The following is a 16105-nucleotide window of genomic DNA, read 5'->3' on the forward strand; positions in this document are numbered from 1 at the left end:
AGGTTTAGCATGTGGTATGTAGGGAAAACATAAAATGTACCTAGGGGTTTAACCAGTGCTGACTTGTATACCATCCTATAGCTAATCCTTTGCTCATATAGGAAAGTTTCCTTATGGGGCTTATGGAATGGCATAAGCCAGGAAAGAGTCTCAGAAAAGTCTTCAGGAATGGTTTTCCTTGAATCTCAACTCAAGCAGCATGTTGTTAGCGCTTTCCTGGATATGAAGGACAAGATCTGGGTCAGGATTTCATTATTCCTACAATACATGTTAACCAAAATCAAGAGTTTCCTTTCTGGTGGTAAATTCCCATATGTTTTATCTTTCTCATCTTTTATTGGGCTTATAAAGACCACATTCAAGGGACAGTACCCTTTGAGGGCTTTTCTAAAATTGAAGATAACCAATTAGATGTCAGAATTTACAGGACCCTGGCATGGTCACATTCATGAGTTGGACTTTGTGATTTGTCCATTGAATCTAGCCTTCTGTGATCATCAGGTGTATTTTTGTTTTTTAAAGAAAGGGTGAGGCTGGGCGTGGTGGCTCATGCCTGTAATCCCAGCAGTTTGGGAGGCCAAGGTGGGCAGATCACCTGAGGTCGGGAGTTCGAGACCAACCTGGCCAACATGGTAAAACCCTGTCTCTACTAACAATACAAAAATTAGCCAGGTGTGGTGGCTGGTGCCTGTAATCTCAGCTACTTTGGATGCTGAGGTGAGAGGATCACTTGAACCTGGGAGGTGGAGGTTGCAGTGAGCTGAGATTGTGTCACTGCACTCCAGCCTGGGTGACAGTGAGACTCCATCTCAAAAAAAATGAAGAAGGTGGAAATGCATAAATCTTTGGCTGCAACATTGCCCAGGTGTTTGGCTTTCCACACACATAGCCTGAGTCAGGTTTGAAATTTACCTGTATCTGGACATGAGGACTGGAAATCCAAATTGAGAACTTTCTATAATTTACTAGTTCTGACATTTGGTTAACTCAGGTCTAAAAACATCTTGAGTTCATTCTGAAATATATAGAATTCTGAAACATGTGGTCACTTTCAAAACATACTATAGAAACTTATCAAGACAGTTAAGAAGCATTTTCAAATCTGGCTACATGCATTGTATTAGACTCGGATGGTTCTCCTTTTTATGAGAGATGTTACCTTTTTTAAATTTCATACTTCTATTTCCATACTTAAACATTAGTATTTACTTGGAAAGAACTGCTTTCATATATTTGAAAAGTCTCATTCCTCACTAGCATGCATATTATTATTATTAGTGATAGAAAGCCTTGGGAACATTTCATCTATCTATCTATCTATCTATCTATCTATCTATCTATCTATCTATCTATCTATCTATGTATCTATCTATTTATCTATCTATCTAAGACAGGGTCTCCCTCTGTTGCCCAGGCTGGAGTGCAGTGACATAATCATGGCTCACTGTAGCCTCAACCTCCTATACTCAAGTGAACCTCCTACCTCAGCCTCCCAAGGAGCCGGTACTACAGGCACACACCACCATACCCAGCTAATTTTTTTTTTTTTTTAAGAAACTGGGCCTCACTACATTGTCCAGGCTGGTCTTGAAGTCCTGGGCTCAAGTGATCCTCCTGCCTCAGCCTCCCAAAGTGCTGGGATTACAGGCGTGAGCCATGGCACCCAGCACATTGTTTTGAAATTTAAGTTTTGGTCTTAAAGGCTTGGGTCAAGTTAAGCAGAGCTTGGGGTTGAGACGTATGTACGCATGTGTGTGTGGGTGCGATGTACGTGTTCTGCAACTGGCTATGACACCATTGCCCAGATGTCAAGTGGGAAATCTTCCAAGTTCTTGACAGCATCCAAACCTATATACTTTAGGTAGATACTTATATTCTTTGGTCTGGCAATGGGTGAGGGGAATAGTAGACAGGACCTCTAGAAACAAGATGAAAATGATCATTCCAGGCCCATCCACACTGATAGCTGGAGCAGTTGTGCCTGGAGGTGGATTGGGAGAACTTCTCTTTAGAGCTCTCTGAAGGTTTCCTTTAAATCAGTTGAGCTATTGATATAAAAATTATCTCAGAGTCCTGATATGCTTATTATACATTTTGTAGTTGGTTATAGCTCCAATTGACTCAGTCACCAGAAAAGACACTTGAAAGTTGGTGTATCTCTACAAAACTTTGGTGAACATTTAAATCACCTTTTTAAATATTGCACTGTTCATGGAACTTTACTTTTAGTAATGTCAAACATCTGCCTACAAAATGGAATGTTATTTTACAAGTATATGAACTTGTTCTTCAAAATGCATGCACCTCCTTTCATTATACAGACGGTCCTTGACGTACAATGGTTCAACTTAAGATTGTGCAAGCTTATTACGAATTTTTCAGGACATAACTTCATCAGAAGTCAAGGAACGTCTGAACTTTACGATGGTTTGACTTAGGACTTTTTACTGGGTCTGTCCACATGTTAAGTGCATTTTGAGTTATGATATTTTCCATGTATGAAGGGATTATTGAGGTGTATCTCTATCATAAGTGTAGGAGCATCTGTGTTGCCAAAACCACTGGAGGGCTACAATATGGCTGGAGGGAATGGAAGAATTTTTCTGATATATAGAAAGAAGTGAGGCTGACATTTGCGGGCAGAACTGCTGCTTTATCACAAGGTGACATAGTCTTTTTCCATTTTAGGAGCCTAGTAGCAGTCCCTAGAAATCACCGAAATTGTCTTTGAGATATATAAGAAGAGTGTAAGGTTTATATAGGAATCCCTGCAACTTCACACATCTGAGAAGGAGCAGGATAGGCCTCCCTTCCTCTGTGGATTCAGGGGCTCCTTAATTATCAAGGGAAGGTATAAGCTTCACATAATACCTACAGGGGCTTTCATTTGCATTTCATGCATACTATTTTACTTAATTTTGAGCATCTTAGAATTGCTTGCTTCAAGTTATAAGTAGGTAGGTTTTGAATTAATTTGCTTCCTAAAGCAATTCATTTATTGTGCTCAGATTTTGCTCACTTAAAAAGTCCTATATTACTGTGTAGAACTGGGAATTCCAAATAAACAGGAGACCAATGGTTTGAATTGCAAAGAAAGCCCATGATCAGTATCTTAGTTTGCTAAATGGCTGGGCATGGTGGCGCATGCCTGTCATCCCAGCAGTTTAGGAGGCTGAAGAAGAGGATCCCTTGAACCCAGCAGTTTCAAGACCAGCCTAGGAAACATAGTCAGACTCCTTCTCTTAAAAAAAAAAAAAAAAAATCCTGTAGTTTTTGCTAAGAAGTCCTTGATTGGTCTCTAGAGGCCACCATCATTCAGGAATGAAGCTGATTATCAGTAACAGAGAAATCTTGTCCTTGAAGCACCTCCATCACTGTGTGACTAGTTCCTTGATTTTTCCATAGTTGTGCAACTCTCTGTTTTTTATCTCTTCCCATTTCCAGCTTTCTAGAAATCACACACTGTATCATTTTGCTGAAACGCCCTGGTAGCCAACCTTTACAATCTTACTCTGATTCCCAAGTACAATTCTCTTAGCAAACTGAGATACTGATCATGTGCCTTTTTTGCAATTCAAATCATTGGTCTCCTGTGTATATAGAATTCCAAGTTCTACACAGAATAGGAGAGTTCCCAGATTTAGCAAATATAAATGCAGTTAAATCTGAATTTAAAACAATGTTTTAATATAAGTACGTTCCATACATTTTTAGTGTAAGTATGCCCCATGCAATATGTACTTAAACCAGCAAATTATTGTTTATCTGAAATTGAAATTTAAGTAGGTGTGCTTTATTTTATTCAGCAACCATTAAGATGAACCTACCGCTTTGGAAAGACAACAGTAGTTGCTCTTCCCACAAACATTTTCCTCTTTTTTCTGTACTTCTTGTCTGTGTCTTCCACAGAACTTCCCTGGAAGAGCCCATGGCAGGCCAATCCTCTATCTTCAATTTACTCTCTGTTCCTTACCTTTCTAAAGCTTTTATCCTTCTATTTAATGTTAAGATTCTATCTCACATTGTGCTATGGTTGTTGGCGAGTATTCACCCATTTACTGCCCATGACAAGCGCCGTCACAGGGACTAGGGATTAAAGGTTAAATACGGCTGGGTGCGGCAGCTCACACCTGTAAACCCAGCACTTTGAGAGGCTGAAGCAGGTGGATCGCTTGAACTCACGAGTTTGAGACCAGCCTGGGCAACATGGTGAAACTCCGTCTCTACAAAAAATACAAAAATTAGCCAGGCATGGTGGTGTGCACCTGTAGTTCCAGCTACTTGGGAAGCGGAGGTGGGAAGATCGCTTGAGCCCTGGAGGCAGAGGTGCAGTGAGCCGAGATCATGCCACTGCACTCCAGCCTGGGCAACAGAGCGAGACTCTGTCTCAAAAAAAATTAAAAAGTTATATACATTAATCACTTTGATCATCTACAGCAATGTAGAGTAAATACTTTGATATACTTTTTTTTCCAGCCAGAAAAAACACTTCCCCATATTGTTTGTAACTCCAAAAGGGCATGCTTACTTCTGATTCCTTTTAATGTCTGTAGGGTTAACATAGTGATTCAGTGCATATGTAAATTCACAAAACTGGATAGGACTGGGGAAAGCATGTAATGCAATATGTATTATTTAGCATTTATCACCTACTTACCAGACGATGGAGGTGTTGATTTTCTGGAACTAGGTACTATGTCACCCAAACTGGATGATGAATTTCCTCCTGATTTACTGGAGTAAAGCAAAAATTTCTATTAAATCTGACACTTATTTCAGATCCTCAAATGTTTACATTACTCAATAAACATGATAATTCATTGTGTTTTTATTCAACTTTAAACTTATCTTTCATTTAAGGAAGAAAACAACATTTCCCAGTGGAGATTCCTGGAGTACTTGAAATAGGCACATGATGGTCTGTGATTTCAAATTGAAGGTTTAATTTTAAAAGGCCCTGAGAGAATGGAAGAGAACCAGTGTAATTTCTGCAGCCCTCAAGTTATCTGCCCAGATCACAGATAGCAAAACAGCACAGATTTATTTTGCTTTTTATTTTAGAGCCCCTCAGAGGTGATGCATAGAACCTTAAGGCTAACACCCAAGATTAATATTTCCTTCTTGTTTGGTTGCAACTCCTCTGTTTTAGGCTTATTTTATTAATAGTATACTAAGACTGAAAGCACACAAGCTTTTATGAGCAACCTATCAAAGAACAACAGAGCCACATGAAAACTTGCCAACCACTAAAAGACACACGAAGAGACACGACTAAACAGAATATGATATGATGTAGTCATCAGATAGTACCCAGAATATTTCTCAAGCATGACTCACATGGAGAATGAAACTTGGTTAATTTAGGAATAATCTGAACATCATACATTTCACAACTACCAAATTCGAAAGTTTGATGTAAGATAAACTTCAGTGTCTCAGAAACATTGGAGTTAATATTAGAACAACAGCATTTGTGTTTTTCACCAGCATACTGGCATGCTAAATAACATGTTACTGAATGACCCCTCTCTCAGATGAAGATGAGAAGAACATTTTAAATTTGGGCAAAATGATCTCACTGCCTAATGTTTATTATTATGGCCAAGCCAGGGTCTAGTTGAAAGAATTTGCTACAGCATTTATGCATCAAAGGGCAATATTTGCTTATGTAAATATTAATATGAAAATAAAAGTTTTATTAAAGTATCAGTAACAGGCTGAATGTTATTGCTACTGTTCTAGCATTTTTATGCATAAACATCAAAAACTATTAGGCAATTAGCAAGAGGGCTCTATATCTGTTTAAGGTTAAGAGATACTCAAATATATTTAGTAAGGGCATCAGACAGTATGTGAAATTAATGACAAGTGATATTTATAAAAGCAGTTTCTGGCAGTTATACAAGGACCTATTACCAAGACCAAAACATTTTTTTCCCAGAAGTTTTTTTTTTTTTTCCCCTAAAGTATTAAGTCTAATTTCAGTTCAAGTTCATGGGTTTTATATTTCCTTTGAATTTTAGTAACAGCCAAATATTATTTGAGTTATATAAAATTGTGACAAATACTGCAAACGGTGACAATGGCTAGGATGCAGATTTGTCCCTAACTTTTAATTCTATTAAAATGCCAAGTTCTTGAATTGTACCCCAATTCCATTTCCATTGAGTTCTGTCAATTTTTATAATTTCTGTATCAGAGTTTTTAAAGACTGCCAGATTCTGGTTATGTCCTCAAAACAAAAGTGCATTTAAAATGTTAGGAGAGGCCGGCACAGTGGCTCACGCCTGTAATCCCAACACTCTGGGAGGCCGAGGTGGGTGGATCACCTGAGGTCAGGAGTTTGAGACCAGCCTGGCCAACACAGTGAAACCCTGTATCTACTAAAAATACAAAAATTAGCTGGGCATGGTGGCGCGTGCCTGTAGTCCCAGCTACAGAGAGAGAGGCAGGAGAGAGACTGAGGCAGGAGAATCACTTGAACCCGGGAGTGGAGGTTGCAGTGAGCCCAGATTGCACCACTGCACTCAAGCCTGGGCACAGAGCAAGACTTAAAAAAAGAAAAAAAAAAGGAGAGAAATGTAAAAACCTGTGAAAGCAAGTAAAAGTATTTTCATATACTTAGGCAAAATCTTGAGACAAAATAAAATGAAGAAAATCAAAGAAAAAGATATATGGCTGTAAGAAAAGGTAACCTAGTTCTCTGGAGTAAGTTCTGAGATGTTACATTCCCTCAAATATGGATTACTCAGAATCCTAAGGAAAAAAATGCAAGAGTAAAGCAACATATCTAATAAAGTAAATAGTAACAGATGGCAATAACCATTTGTCCTGGGCTTGCTGTGCCTGGCAAGACTTGGCTCCTCAATTTGCAGTACAGCATGGAAGTCTATACAGCATGGAGGTCAGGTTGCCATCTTGGTTCTGACGCTTACTAGCTCTGCGACCTTGGTCAAGTTCTCTAACTTCTCTTAACCTGTTTTCTTATCTGTGACCTGTAAGATCTAATACCCACTGCTCCCACAGGTCCTTATAAAGATGAGTGGAGCATTAATGTTAGCCTAGGGAAGCCCATTTGGGAGACACAGGAGACTACACTTCTCTGACAATTTTGGGAAAAATTTCTACTCCCTTTGAAGTTGTTCTCATTTCTTAGTTTCTGTATGAAGAGGCAGAAAAAGACACAAGTCTGCCTCTGCAAAAATCCATCCCAAATTTTCCAAAATGCATTCTACAAAACACTCTTCCTAAGACATCAACCAGAGGAGTTTTGATGAGAAAGTAATTTTAGTAAATACTTAAAAAAAATCCCATTCCAACAGAGATTCACGGTGTACATGATCACATTAAAAGGCTCTGAAAAATCCTAAAGTAACTTTCTATTACCTAGAGCTATCCTAAATTTATTTTATCTTGGAACCCCTTTCTCAAGTGATTTGACAAGAAAATTCTGAAAAATGCTGAATTGTCCTAACTAAAAACAAAACGTCCCCCAGCTGGGATAACTTCAAACCTCAACAAACTATATACTACCTAGTTGATAAGAGCAATGTTTACACCCTATTACAACAACATTTTTCCATATAAGGTGGTTTTTTGTTTGTTTGTTTTTTCAGACGGAGTTTCACTGTCGCCCAGGTTGGAACATGATCTCTGCTCACTGCAACCTCCGCCTTCCAAGTTCAAGTGATTTTCATACCTCAGGCTCCTGAGTAGCTGGGATTACAGGCATGCACCACCACGCCCAGCTACTTTTGTATTTTTAGTAGAGACGGGGTTTCACCATGTTGGCCAGGCTGATCTCAAACTCCTGGCCTCAAGTGATCCACCTGCTTTGGCCTCCCAAAGTGCTGGGCTTACAGGCATGAGCCACCGCGCCTGGCCATAAGGTTTTGTTAACTAGTATTATGATACCATTTTCAATACAGAGGGTAGGAAAACACAAAATAAGGCCAATGGAACATTAAGAATTGAAAGAATACTATCAGGTCTTCGAACACCCTGCAGGCAAAATGCAGATACGTTATTTATCTACACGCCTCTACTTTTTTTTCTCATTAAGAAATGCATTTTCAACAAAAGTTTAATATTTAATATTGCATATAAAATATGCATTATATATACGTTGGCCTAATGAATAATTTACTGCTGCTAATGATAATAATGGTACATGTCCAGGTTTGTTACACAGGTAAATTGCATGTCTCAGGGATTTGGTGTACAGATTATTTTGTCACCCAGATAATGAACATAACACACCAGGAGGTGGTTTTTCTGATCCTCACCCTCCCCCGATCCTCCACCCTCAAGTAGTCCCCAGTATCCAGTGTTCCCTTCCTGGTGTCCGTATGTTCTCAATGTTTAGTTCTCACTTACAAGTGAGAACATGCAGTATTTGTTTTTTTTTGTTTGTTTGTTTTTGTTTTTTTGAGATGGAGCCTCACTCTGTCGCCAGGCGGGAGTGCAGTGGCGCGATCTAGGCTCACTTCAACCTCCGCCTCCAGGGTTCAAGCGATTCTCCTGCCTCAACTTCTCAAGTAGCTGGGACTACAGGCACATGCCACCATGCCCAGCTAATTTTTGTATTTTTTTTTTTTTTTAAGTAGAGATGGGGTTTCACCATGTTGCCCAGGATGGTCTCAATCTCTTAACCTTGTGATTCGCCCGCCTCAGCCTCCCAAAGTGCTGGGATTACAGGTGTGAGCCACTGCGCCCGGTCCCTGTATTTGGTTTTCTATTCCTGTGTTAGTTCACTTGGGATAATGGCCTCCAGCTCCATCCAGGTTGCTGCAAAGGACATGATCTTGTTTGTTTTTTTTTTTTTTGAGATGGAGTCTCACTCTGTCGCCCAGGCTGGAGTGCAATGGCACGATCTGGGCTCACTGCAACCTCCACCTCCCGAATTCAAGTAATTCTCCTGCCCCAGTCTCCTGAGTAGCTGGGATTACAGGTGCCCAACACCACACCTGGCTAATTTTTGTATTTTTAGTAAAGATGGGGTTTCAACATGTTGGCCAGGGTGGTCTTGAACTCCTGACCTCAGGTGATCCGTCTGCCTCAGCCTCCCAAAGTTCTGGGATTACAGGCATGAGCCACTGCGCCTGGCCAATCTTGTTCTTTTTTATGCACGCCTCTACTTTTATCTGACTGAATGCATCTCACCATCCGAGCACTCTCAATAACCCAGGAATTAATGAAAGTCAGTTCTGGGGTGGAGGTCTCAAAACACAGAGGAATCCATCTGAACTAAATGAACTTGACAATTATAAAAAGCCAGTTAATGAGGATGGGTATTCCAAACCACAAAGCATATTCTGTTTCACTCATCTGCTGATGCTTGAAAAAAAATACTTGCTAACATTAAAGTATTATCACTGACAAAGGGATTTGCATCTTAGATAAACAAATAAGATGTAAGATGGAGAAAACAGAAATCCAGCGATTCACATTTAAGAAAGGCCTTGCCCATGTCCCATCCTTTCACATAGGGAGAGGCATGCTGCATCCCTAGACCCATCTGCATATGATTCCATGTAAAATTCAGTATGTGTATGAGAAGGCTTTCTAGCGATTCTTTTAGAGAGGGGCAGACAACCTCACGAATCCTAGGAGGGATTATTCAGCCCCAGCTTCTTACATAACTCATCTAATTGCCATCTGCACAGGCAGTTTTAACTTGTTTCATACTTTGCTTCTCTTTAAGTGCTTAACAGTGGGTAGAACTGAAAATTGAGTTTCTCAGGTGAAAATGAAACTAACAGATGACAAGAGCTGCCATTTCCTGATGATGTCTGAGACTGTCATCTCCCAAACATCTCCTAGCCATACCAGGCAGCTACAGACAGTGGGATTAGTCACCACGGCTATTCTGTGCCAGACTATTTTTCAGTAAACGATTAAGGTTTCAGAATTTTCTCAGCACTGGAGCCTGGATTTAATACTCTGTGACCTTAGCTCTTTTCATTAATGATAATAATTTGATACTTCCCCAAATAGGATGAAAATCAGGTGGTGGATTGAAGTTTTTTAAATGCAGGAAAATGCAAGATTTGTGATGCTATCAATAAACCATATCACCAGCCTCCTTGTTAATACATAATAAAGGATATAGAATACAGCAGACAACAGTACACAGATAGTGGTATAATCTAAGTTTTATGCAAACACTTGACATCTGTCTCATACCTGGAGTAGAATTTCCCTTGCTTGGCTCTCTGTTCATGCTGCAGCCTCATGTTTTCTAGTTTTACTGGGCTTGGAATGAATCCGATTTCACAGCCTTCTTTTACCAGTCTCCCTATCCACCAGTCATTGTTAAATTTCTAAACACAAAATCAAAAGCATTAAAAATCAGTGCACAGAAGGTCAAATCCTTGTTCTTCCACACTATTTTCAGTGGAGAGAAACATGGCAATGACAATGAACTATGCCTCAAATATTATCATTCAAGAAACCCTTTGGCTCATGGGTTTCACATGTAAGAAATGTTTTTAGTGTCCTCAGCAATCTGTCGAAGGCTCTTCGTTCCTTGTCTGTCTTGGTGCTGCCGTAGGACCAGGCTGAATTCCATTGCAGCAGCTGCTGTCACCTTGAGTAGGGATAAGCTCTCTGGGTTCAAAGAATAACAGCCCATCCTACCAAGAGATCTTTAGGAAGTAGTGTTACAGAAATATTCCCCTTATATAATCAGACCAATTGGAAGTATTGAGAGAAAGAGATAAATATTGAAGTCTACCTTAAATATTTCATGTCACAGGACAATTTACCTTTGTGCAAACAGTTTTATAATTACACAGTGCGATGTTCACAGATGATTTCTCTACTTGAGTGATGTTGACAATTTATCTCTTGCAGGTGGAATATGTATCTTAAATCTTTATGATCTGCCTTCATTTTCCTTGATGGAATAAATCTGTCCTTGAACACTTCAAAGAAGAATATACATTCTGTTTTTCTCCTTTCCCCTTTCAGCACCAACCATCAAGAGACCCCGTAATAATCTAACTTCCCGGTGTTAAGTGAGATTCTAGGCACAGCATCACTTTTGATAACTTTTTCTATTGTTCCCACCAAGCCAGTATTTGACATCTCTTTTCAGAGGTTACCAAAATGGTAGGCTCTAAATTCTCTAGGCTGTTTTATTTTTAATCGAGATAGGGTCTTGCTCTGTCGCCCAGGCTGGAATACATTGACATGATCCCGGCTCACTTCCGTCTTGAACTCCCAGGCTCAATCAATCCACTGGCCTCAGCCTCCTGAGTAGCTGGGACTCCCAGTGTGTACCACCATGCCCAGCTAATTTTTTTTTTCTTTTTGTAGAGATGGGGTTTTGCCCTGTTGCCCAGGCTGGTCTCAAACTCCTGGGTTCAAGAGATCAGGCTTCCTCGACCTCTCAAAGTGCTTGGATTACAGGCATGAGCCATAGTATCCAGGCTTCTAGGTTCTTCTTTTTTTTTTAGACTGAATTTCGCTCTGTCTCCAGGCTGGGGGGCAGTGGCGCGATCTCGGCTCACTGCAACCTCCGACTCCCTGGTTTAAGCTATTCTCCTACCTCAGCCTCCCGAGTAGCTGAGATTACAGGCATACGCCACTACACCCAGCTAATTTTTGTATTTTTAGTGGAGACAGGGTTTCGCCATGTTGGCCAGGATGGTCTTGGTTTCCTGACCTTGTGATCCGCCCGCCTTGGCCTCCCAAAGTGCTGGGATTACAGGCATGAGCCACTGCACCCGGCCCTAGGCTCTTTTAATTGGCAGTCATCAACTCCTTTGCTGACAGCCTTTAGTGCAGTGAAGAGATTAAATTTACACATGCTTCCTATAACATATTATACCCTACATGGAAGGGCTCCAAGTATAAATTCCTCCAGGTCCAAGAAAAACCTCAGGATCACACACTGAGAATATTCTACAGGGGAAATTTCTGGTCAGTTAACACAGTGCTCCACAAGGCAGGCATTTGATAAATGTTGACTCCAAGCAAAGCTTAATTAAGGATGAATGTTTCCAGTTTGCAGGTTGTATCATTGCTCACTAAAAGGTGGAGACATTTAGCATGTGGGAAAAGGACTTTTCCTGATACCTCTTTGTTGCCTTACTGGCATCAATGCTTACCATTCTCTCATCCACTGCAGAAATTTAGCATTTAAGGAGGAAAAAGGGCATCAGTAGTTTGAGTTTAGACACTGCCAGCAGAGAGGAGTCACGAATTCTAGATATTATTATTAAACCTTCCCCAGATGGCTAGACTTCAGGCATCAGAAAACTACACCTAGTCAAGGTGAAACATTAAAAGAAGAAGTACAGGTTAAGTATAAAAAAGGATCATCTACTCTAGCAGTTCCCAATTTCTGGGCCACAGAGCCCCAGGGAGTGCTGAAGTTATTGCAAGAGGCCCGTGACTTCTTTCCACTTTAAAAGGTATATTTATATTAGCAGAGGTTGAGAGCCATTGATTTAGTATGTATGTTATACAACTGCAGTGATGTGCAATGCTGCTTCACAGAAACGGCATCTGAATAGGAAATAAGAGATGGTATGTCAAGGTGAAACATCACGCTGATAGAAAATGAAATTATTCTCCTTACTTCCTTAACATGCAGAAAATCTTTTGCTTCGAATGAGATGGCCATGCCGGGCACTGGAACATCATCTTCATGGGCCGCACTGTAGCTGACATTTGTCCGAACTGCAAATGCCACGGGCTTTGTCTAAAGTGGGAAAAGAAAGAGGGGAAAAAATAAGAGCAAAACAACAGTGTCCCTCCTTTTTCCCCTCAAATACAAAGATACACTGAATAACTGCTGTAATCGATGTTGGTTTTCCCCGCTGCATTGGTTCTTTATCACAAAACAGCTTGTTCGTATTCACAACACGTGAAATCTCCTAGCTCTGAGCTACTAACACCCATTTCTGAACTAGAAACAGCCATTGTTCTCTTTGAAAGCACTGCAAGTAAAGACGGCGAAGATGAGCCACAGAAATATGTGTTTTCAACATTGGTGCTTGTAGCAACTGTAAATCAGGAAACAAACGTGAATAAAATGCCCGGTTCTTCGGTTTCAGTGGAAAGGACTTAGTAACTGCCTCACTACCCCAAACATCTACTTTAATTCATCATTAATGACATAATTCCGAAAGGTACAGTCTTTTGAATGAAAAAAGAACTGGGGAATATATGCTATAACTACAGCAGCTCTTATTCATGGCTGCAACGAATTATGAAAGCCATGACCTTTTCTTCTATTATTTCTCCTCCTTGAGTTCGTTCAACTACTAAAGATGATATTAATTAAGCTCTCTTTCCTTCTTTGATGCTTTGAAATTTTACAGATAAAGGGCCAGAAGTGGTGGCTCACACCTGTAATCCCAGCATTTTGTGAGGCCAAGGCAAGAGGATTGCTTGAGCCTAAGAGTTCAAGATCAGCCTGGGAACATAACAAGACCTCTTCTCACTAAAAATCAAAAACAAAAATTAGCTAGGTGTGGTGGCAGGCACCTATACGCCCAACAACTTGGGAGGTTAAGGCAAGAGGATCACTTCAGCCCAGGGGGTCTAGGCTGCAGTGAGCTGTGATCACGCGACTGCATTCCAGCCTGGGGGACAAAGTCAGTCCCTGTCTCAAAAAAAAGAAAAAAACAAATCAAACCAAAAGAATTTACAAATAAGCATTTATTCTCTCTTTAGCTAATACCTATTTATCCACAAGGTGGAAAAAACAGGTAAGCTCAGAAATGGTGAAAATGGTATTGTTCTAAGTGGTATTGTATTTCTTTCCCCATTATGGGCAAGTGGATTGATTCTATATATTTCTTTCTTTCTTTTCTTTTCTTTTTTTTTTTTTTTTTTTTGACAGAGTCTCACTGTGTAGCTCAGGCTGCAGTGCAGTGGTGCAATCTCAGCTCACTGCAACCTCCTCCTCTGGAGTTCAACTGATTCTCCTGCTTCAGCCTCCCGAGTAGCTGGGATTATAGATGTGAGCCACCGCGCCCAGATAATTTTTTGTATTTTTAGTAGAGACAGGGTTTCACTGTGTTGGCCAGGCTGGTCTAGAACTCCTGACCTTGGGTGATCTGCCTGCCTCGGCCTCGGCCTCCCAAAGTGCTGGGATTACAGGCATGAGCCACCATGCCCGGCCTCTTCTATATATTTCTTATATACACCATATATACAAAGTAACATAGTTTTTCATGTGATATTCCTTTTAACCTATTTTTTTTTCTTTTTTTTTTTTTTTGTGGAGACAGAGTTTCGCTCTTGCTGCCCAGGCTGGAGTGCAATGGTACGATCTCGGCTCATTGCAACCTCCACTTCCTGCGTTCAAGTGATTCTCCTGCCTCAGCCTCCCAAGTTGCTGGGATTACAGGTGCCCGCCACCACGCCCAGCTAATTTTTTGTATTTTTAGTAGAGATGGGGTTTCACCATGTTGGTCAGGCTAGTCTTGAACTCCTGACCTCACATGATCCGCCTGCCTCGGCCTCCCAAAGTGCTGGGATTACAGGCGTGAGCCACCGCACCCGGCTTAACCTATTCTTTAAAAAAATTATTTCAACCTCTCAGGAGGAGGGAGCAGTTTCTCCCTACTCAATGAGCTCTTTACCTGGACTTGCCAGAGATGACAAGGGGGAGCTGGAGTAGAGAGAACCCATGTTCATTTCCAAATTTTCCAAAGTTAATTTGTTCTACCTGAGTGTTGTCTGGGTTGAAGACTGAGTTAAGGGCCCTAATGTTACTAAGGTCTAGTCACAATTTGCGGATTGGGAAAGGAGGACCAAATTCTGGATATAGGCACAATCGACATGAGGTGAATTTAAATATTTGGAAGCCAGTTCTTGACCTCCACTATAATTTTTTTTTTTTTTTTTTTTTTTGAGACTGAGTCTCACTGTGGCGCCCAAGCGATCTCGGCTCACTGCAAACTCCGCCTCTGAGGTTCACACCATTCTCCTGCCTTAGCCTCGTGAGTAGCTGGGACTACAGGCGTCTGCCACCACATCTGGCTAATTTTTTGTATTTTTAGCAGAGACGGGGTTTCACCACGTTGGCCAGGATGGTCTCGATTTCCTGACCTTGTGATCAGCCTGCCTCGGCCTCCCAAAGTGCTGGGATTACAGGCGTGAGCCACTGTGCCTGGCTGACAGTATGATGTTTCTATTTTTTTTCTAGAAATTTTCTTAAATATATGAAGTTTACTTCTAGAGCTACAATCATAATATATTGCATTTCATCCAATATTAAACAAAAAAAAATGAAAAAACAAAACATATATATTTTTAAAAAAGGCCAGGTGCTGTGGCTCAGGCCTGTAAATCCCAATACTTTGGGAGGGCATGGTGGGAGCATCACTTGGGCCCAGGAGTTTGAGACCAGCCTGGGCAACAAAGTGAGACCTTGTCTCTTACACACACACACATACACACACACACACAGTTTTTCAAGTGATATACTTTTAAAAATATATTTTGGCCGGGTGCGGTGGCTCATGCCTATAATCCCAGCACTTTATGGGAGGCCGAGGCAGGAGGATCACCTGAGGTCGGGAGTTCAAGACCAGCCTGAACAACATGGAGAAACCCCATGTCTACTAAAAATACAAAATTAGCCAGGCATGGTGGCGCATGTCTGTAATCCCAGCTACTCAGGAGGCTGATGCAGGAGAATCACTTGAACCTGGGAGGCGGAGGTAGCAGTGAGTCAAGATCGCACCACTGTACTCCAGCCTGGGCAATAAGAGGGAAACTCTGTCTCATAAATAAATAAAATAAAATAAAATAAAATAAAATAAAATATATTTTAAAACTACCTTGGCCAGGTGCAGTGGTTCACGCCTATAATCCCAGCACTTTGGGAGGCCAAGGCAGGCGGATCACATGAGGTCAGGAGTTTGAGGCCAGCCTGGCCAATATGGTGAAACCCAGTCTCTACAAAAATAGAAAAATTAGCTGGTCACAGTGGCTCATGCCTGTAATACCAGCTACTCGGGAGGCTGAGGCAGGAGAATCGCTTGAACCCAGGAGGCAGAGGCTACAGTGAACAAAGATCATTGTGCCACTGCACTCCTGCCTGGGTGACAGAGTGAGACTCCATCTCAAAAAAAAAAAAAAA

At 41.0% G+C, this 16105-nt stretch overlaps 1 protein-coding gene across 12 annotated transcripts in view; it reads right to left on the reverse strand.

Annotated features, from left to right (window-relative positions):
• CACNB2 (calcium channel, voltage-dependent, beta 2 subunit) overlaps positions 1-16105 on the reverse strand; it is a 449623-nt gene that overhangs the window by 30271 nt on the left and 403247 nt on the right. For all 12 annotated transcript variants that reach the window (XM_011968888.1, XM_011968890.1, XM_011968887.1 and 9 more), the window contains 3 exons: positions 12587-12709; positions 10186-10322; positions 4658-4734 (listed from right to left, as the gene is read on the reverse strand). In XM_011968888.1, the coding sequence (XP_011824278.1) occupies positions 4658-4734; positions 10186-10322; positions 12587-12709 (337 nt within the window). The remainder of the gene's footprint in view (positions 1-4657; positions 4735-10185; positions 10323-12586; positions 12710-16105) is intronic.

The sequence above is a fragment of the Mandrillus leucophaeus genome, unplaced genomic scaffold (assembly GCF_000951045.1).
Source record: "Mandrillus leucophaeus isolate KB7577 unplaced genomic scaffold, Mleu.le_1.0 Scaffold863, whole genome shotgun sequence".
Lineage (NCBI taxonomy): Eukaryota > Metazoa > Chordata > Mammalia > Primates > Cercopithecidae > Mandrillus > Mandrillus leucophaeus.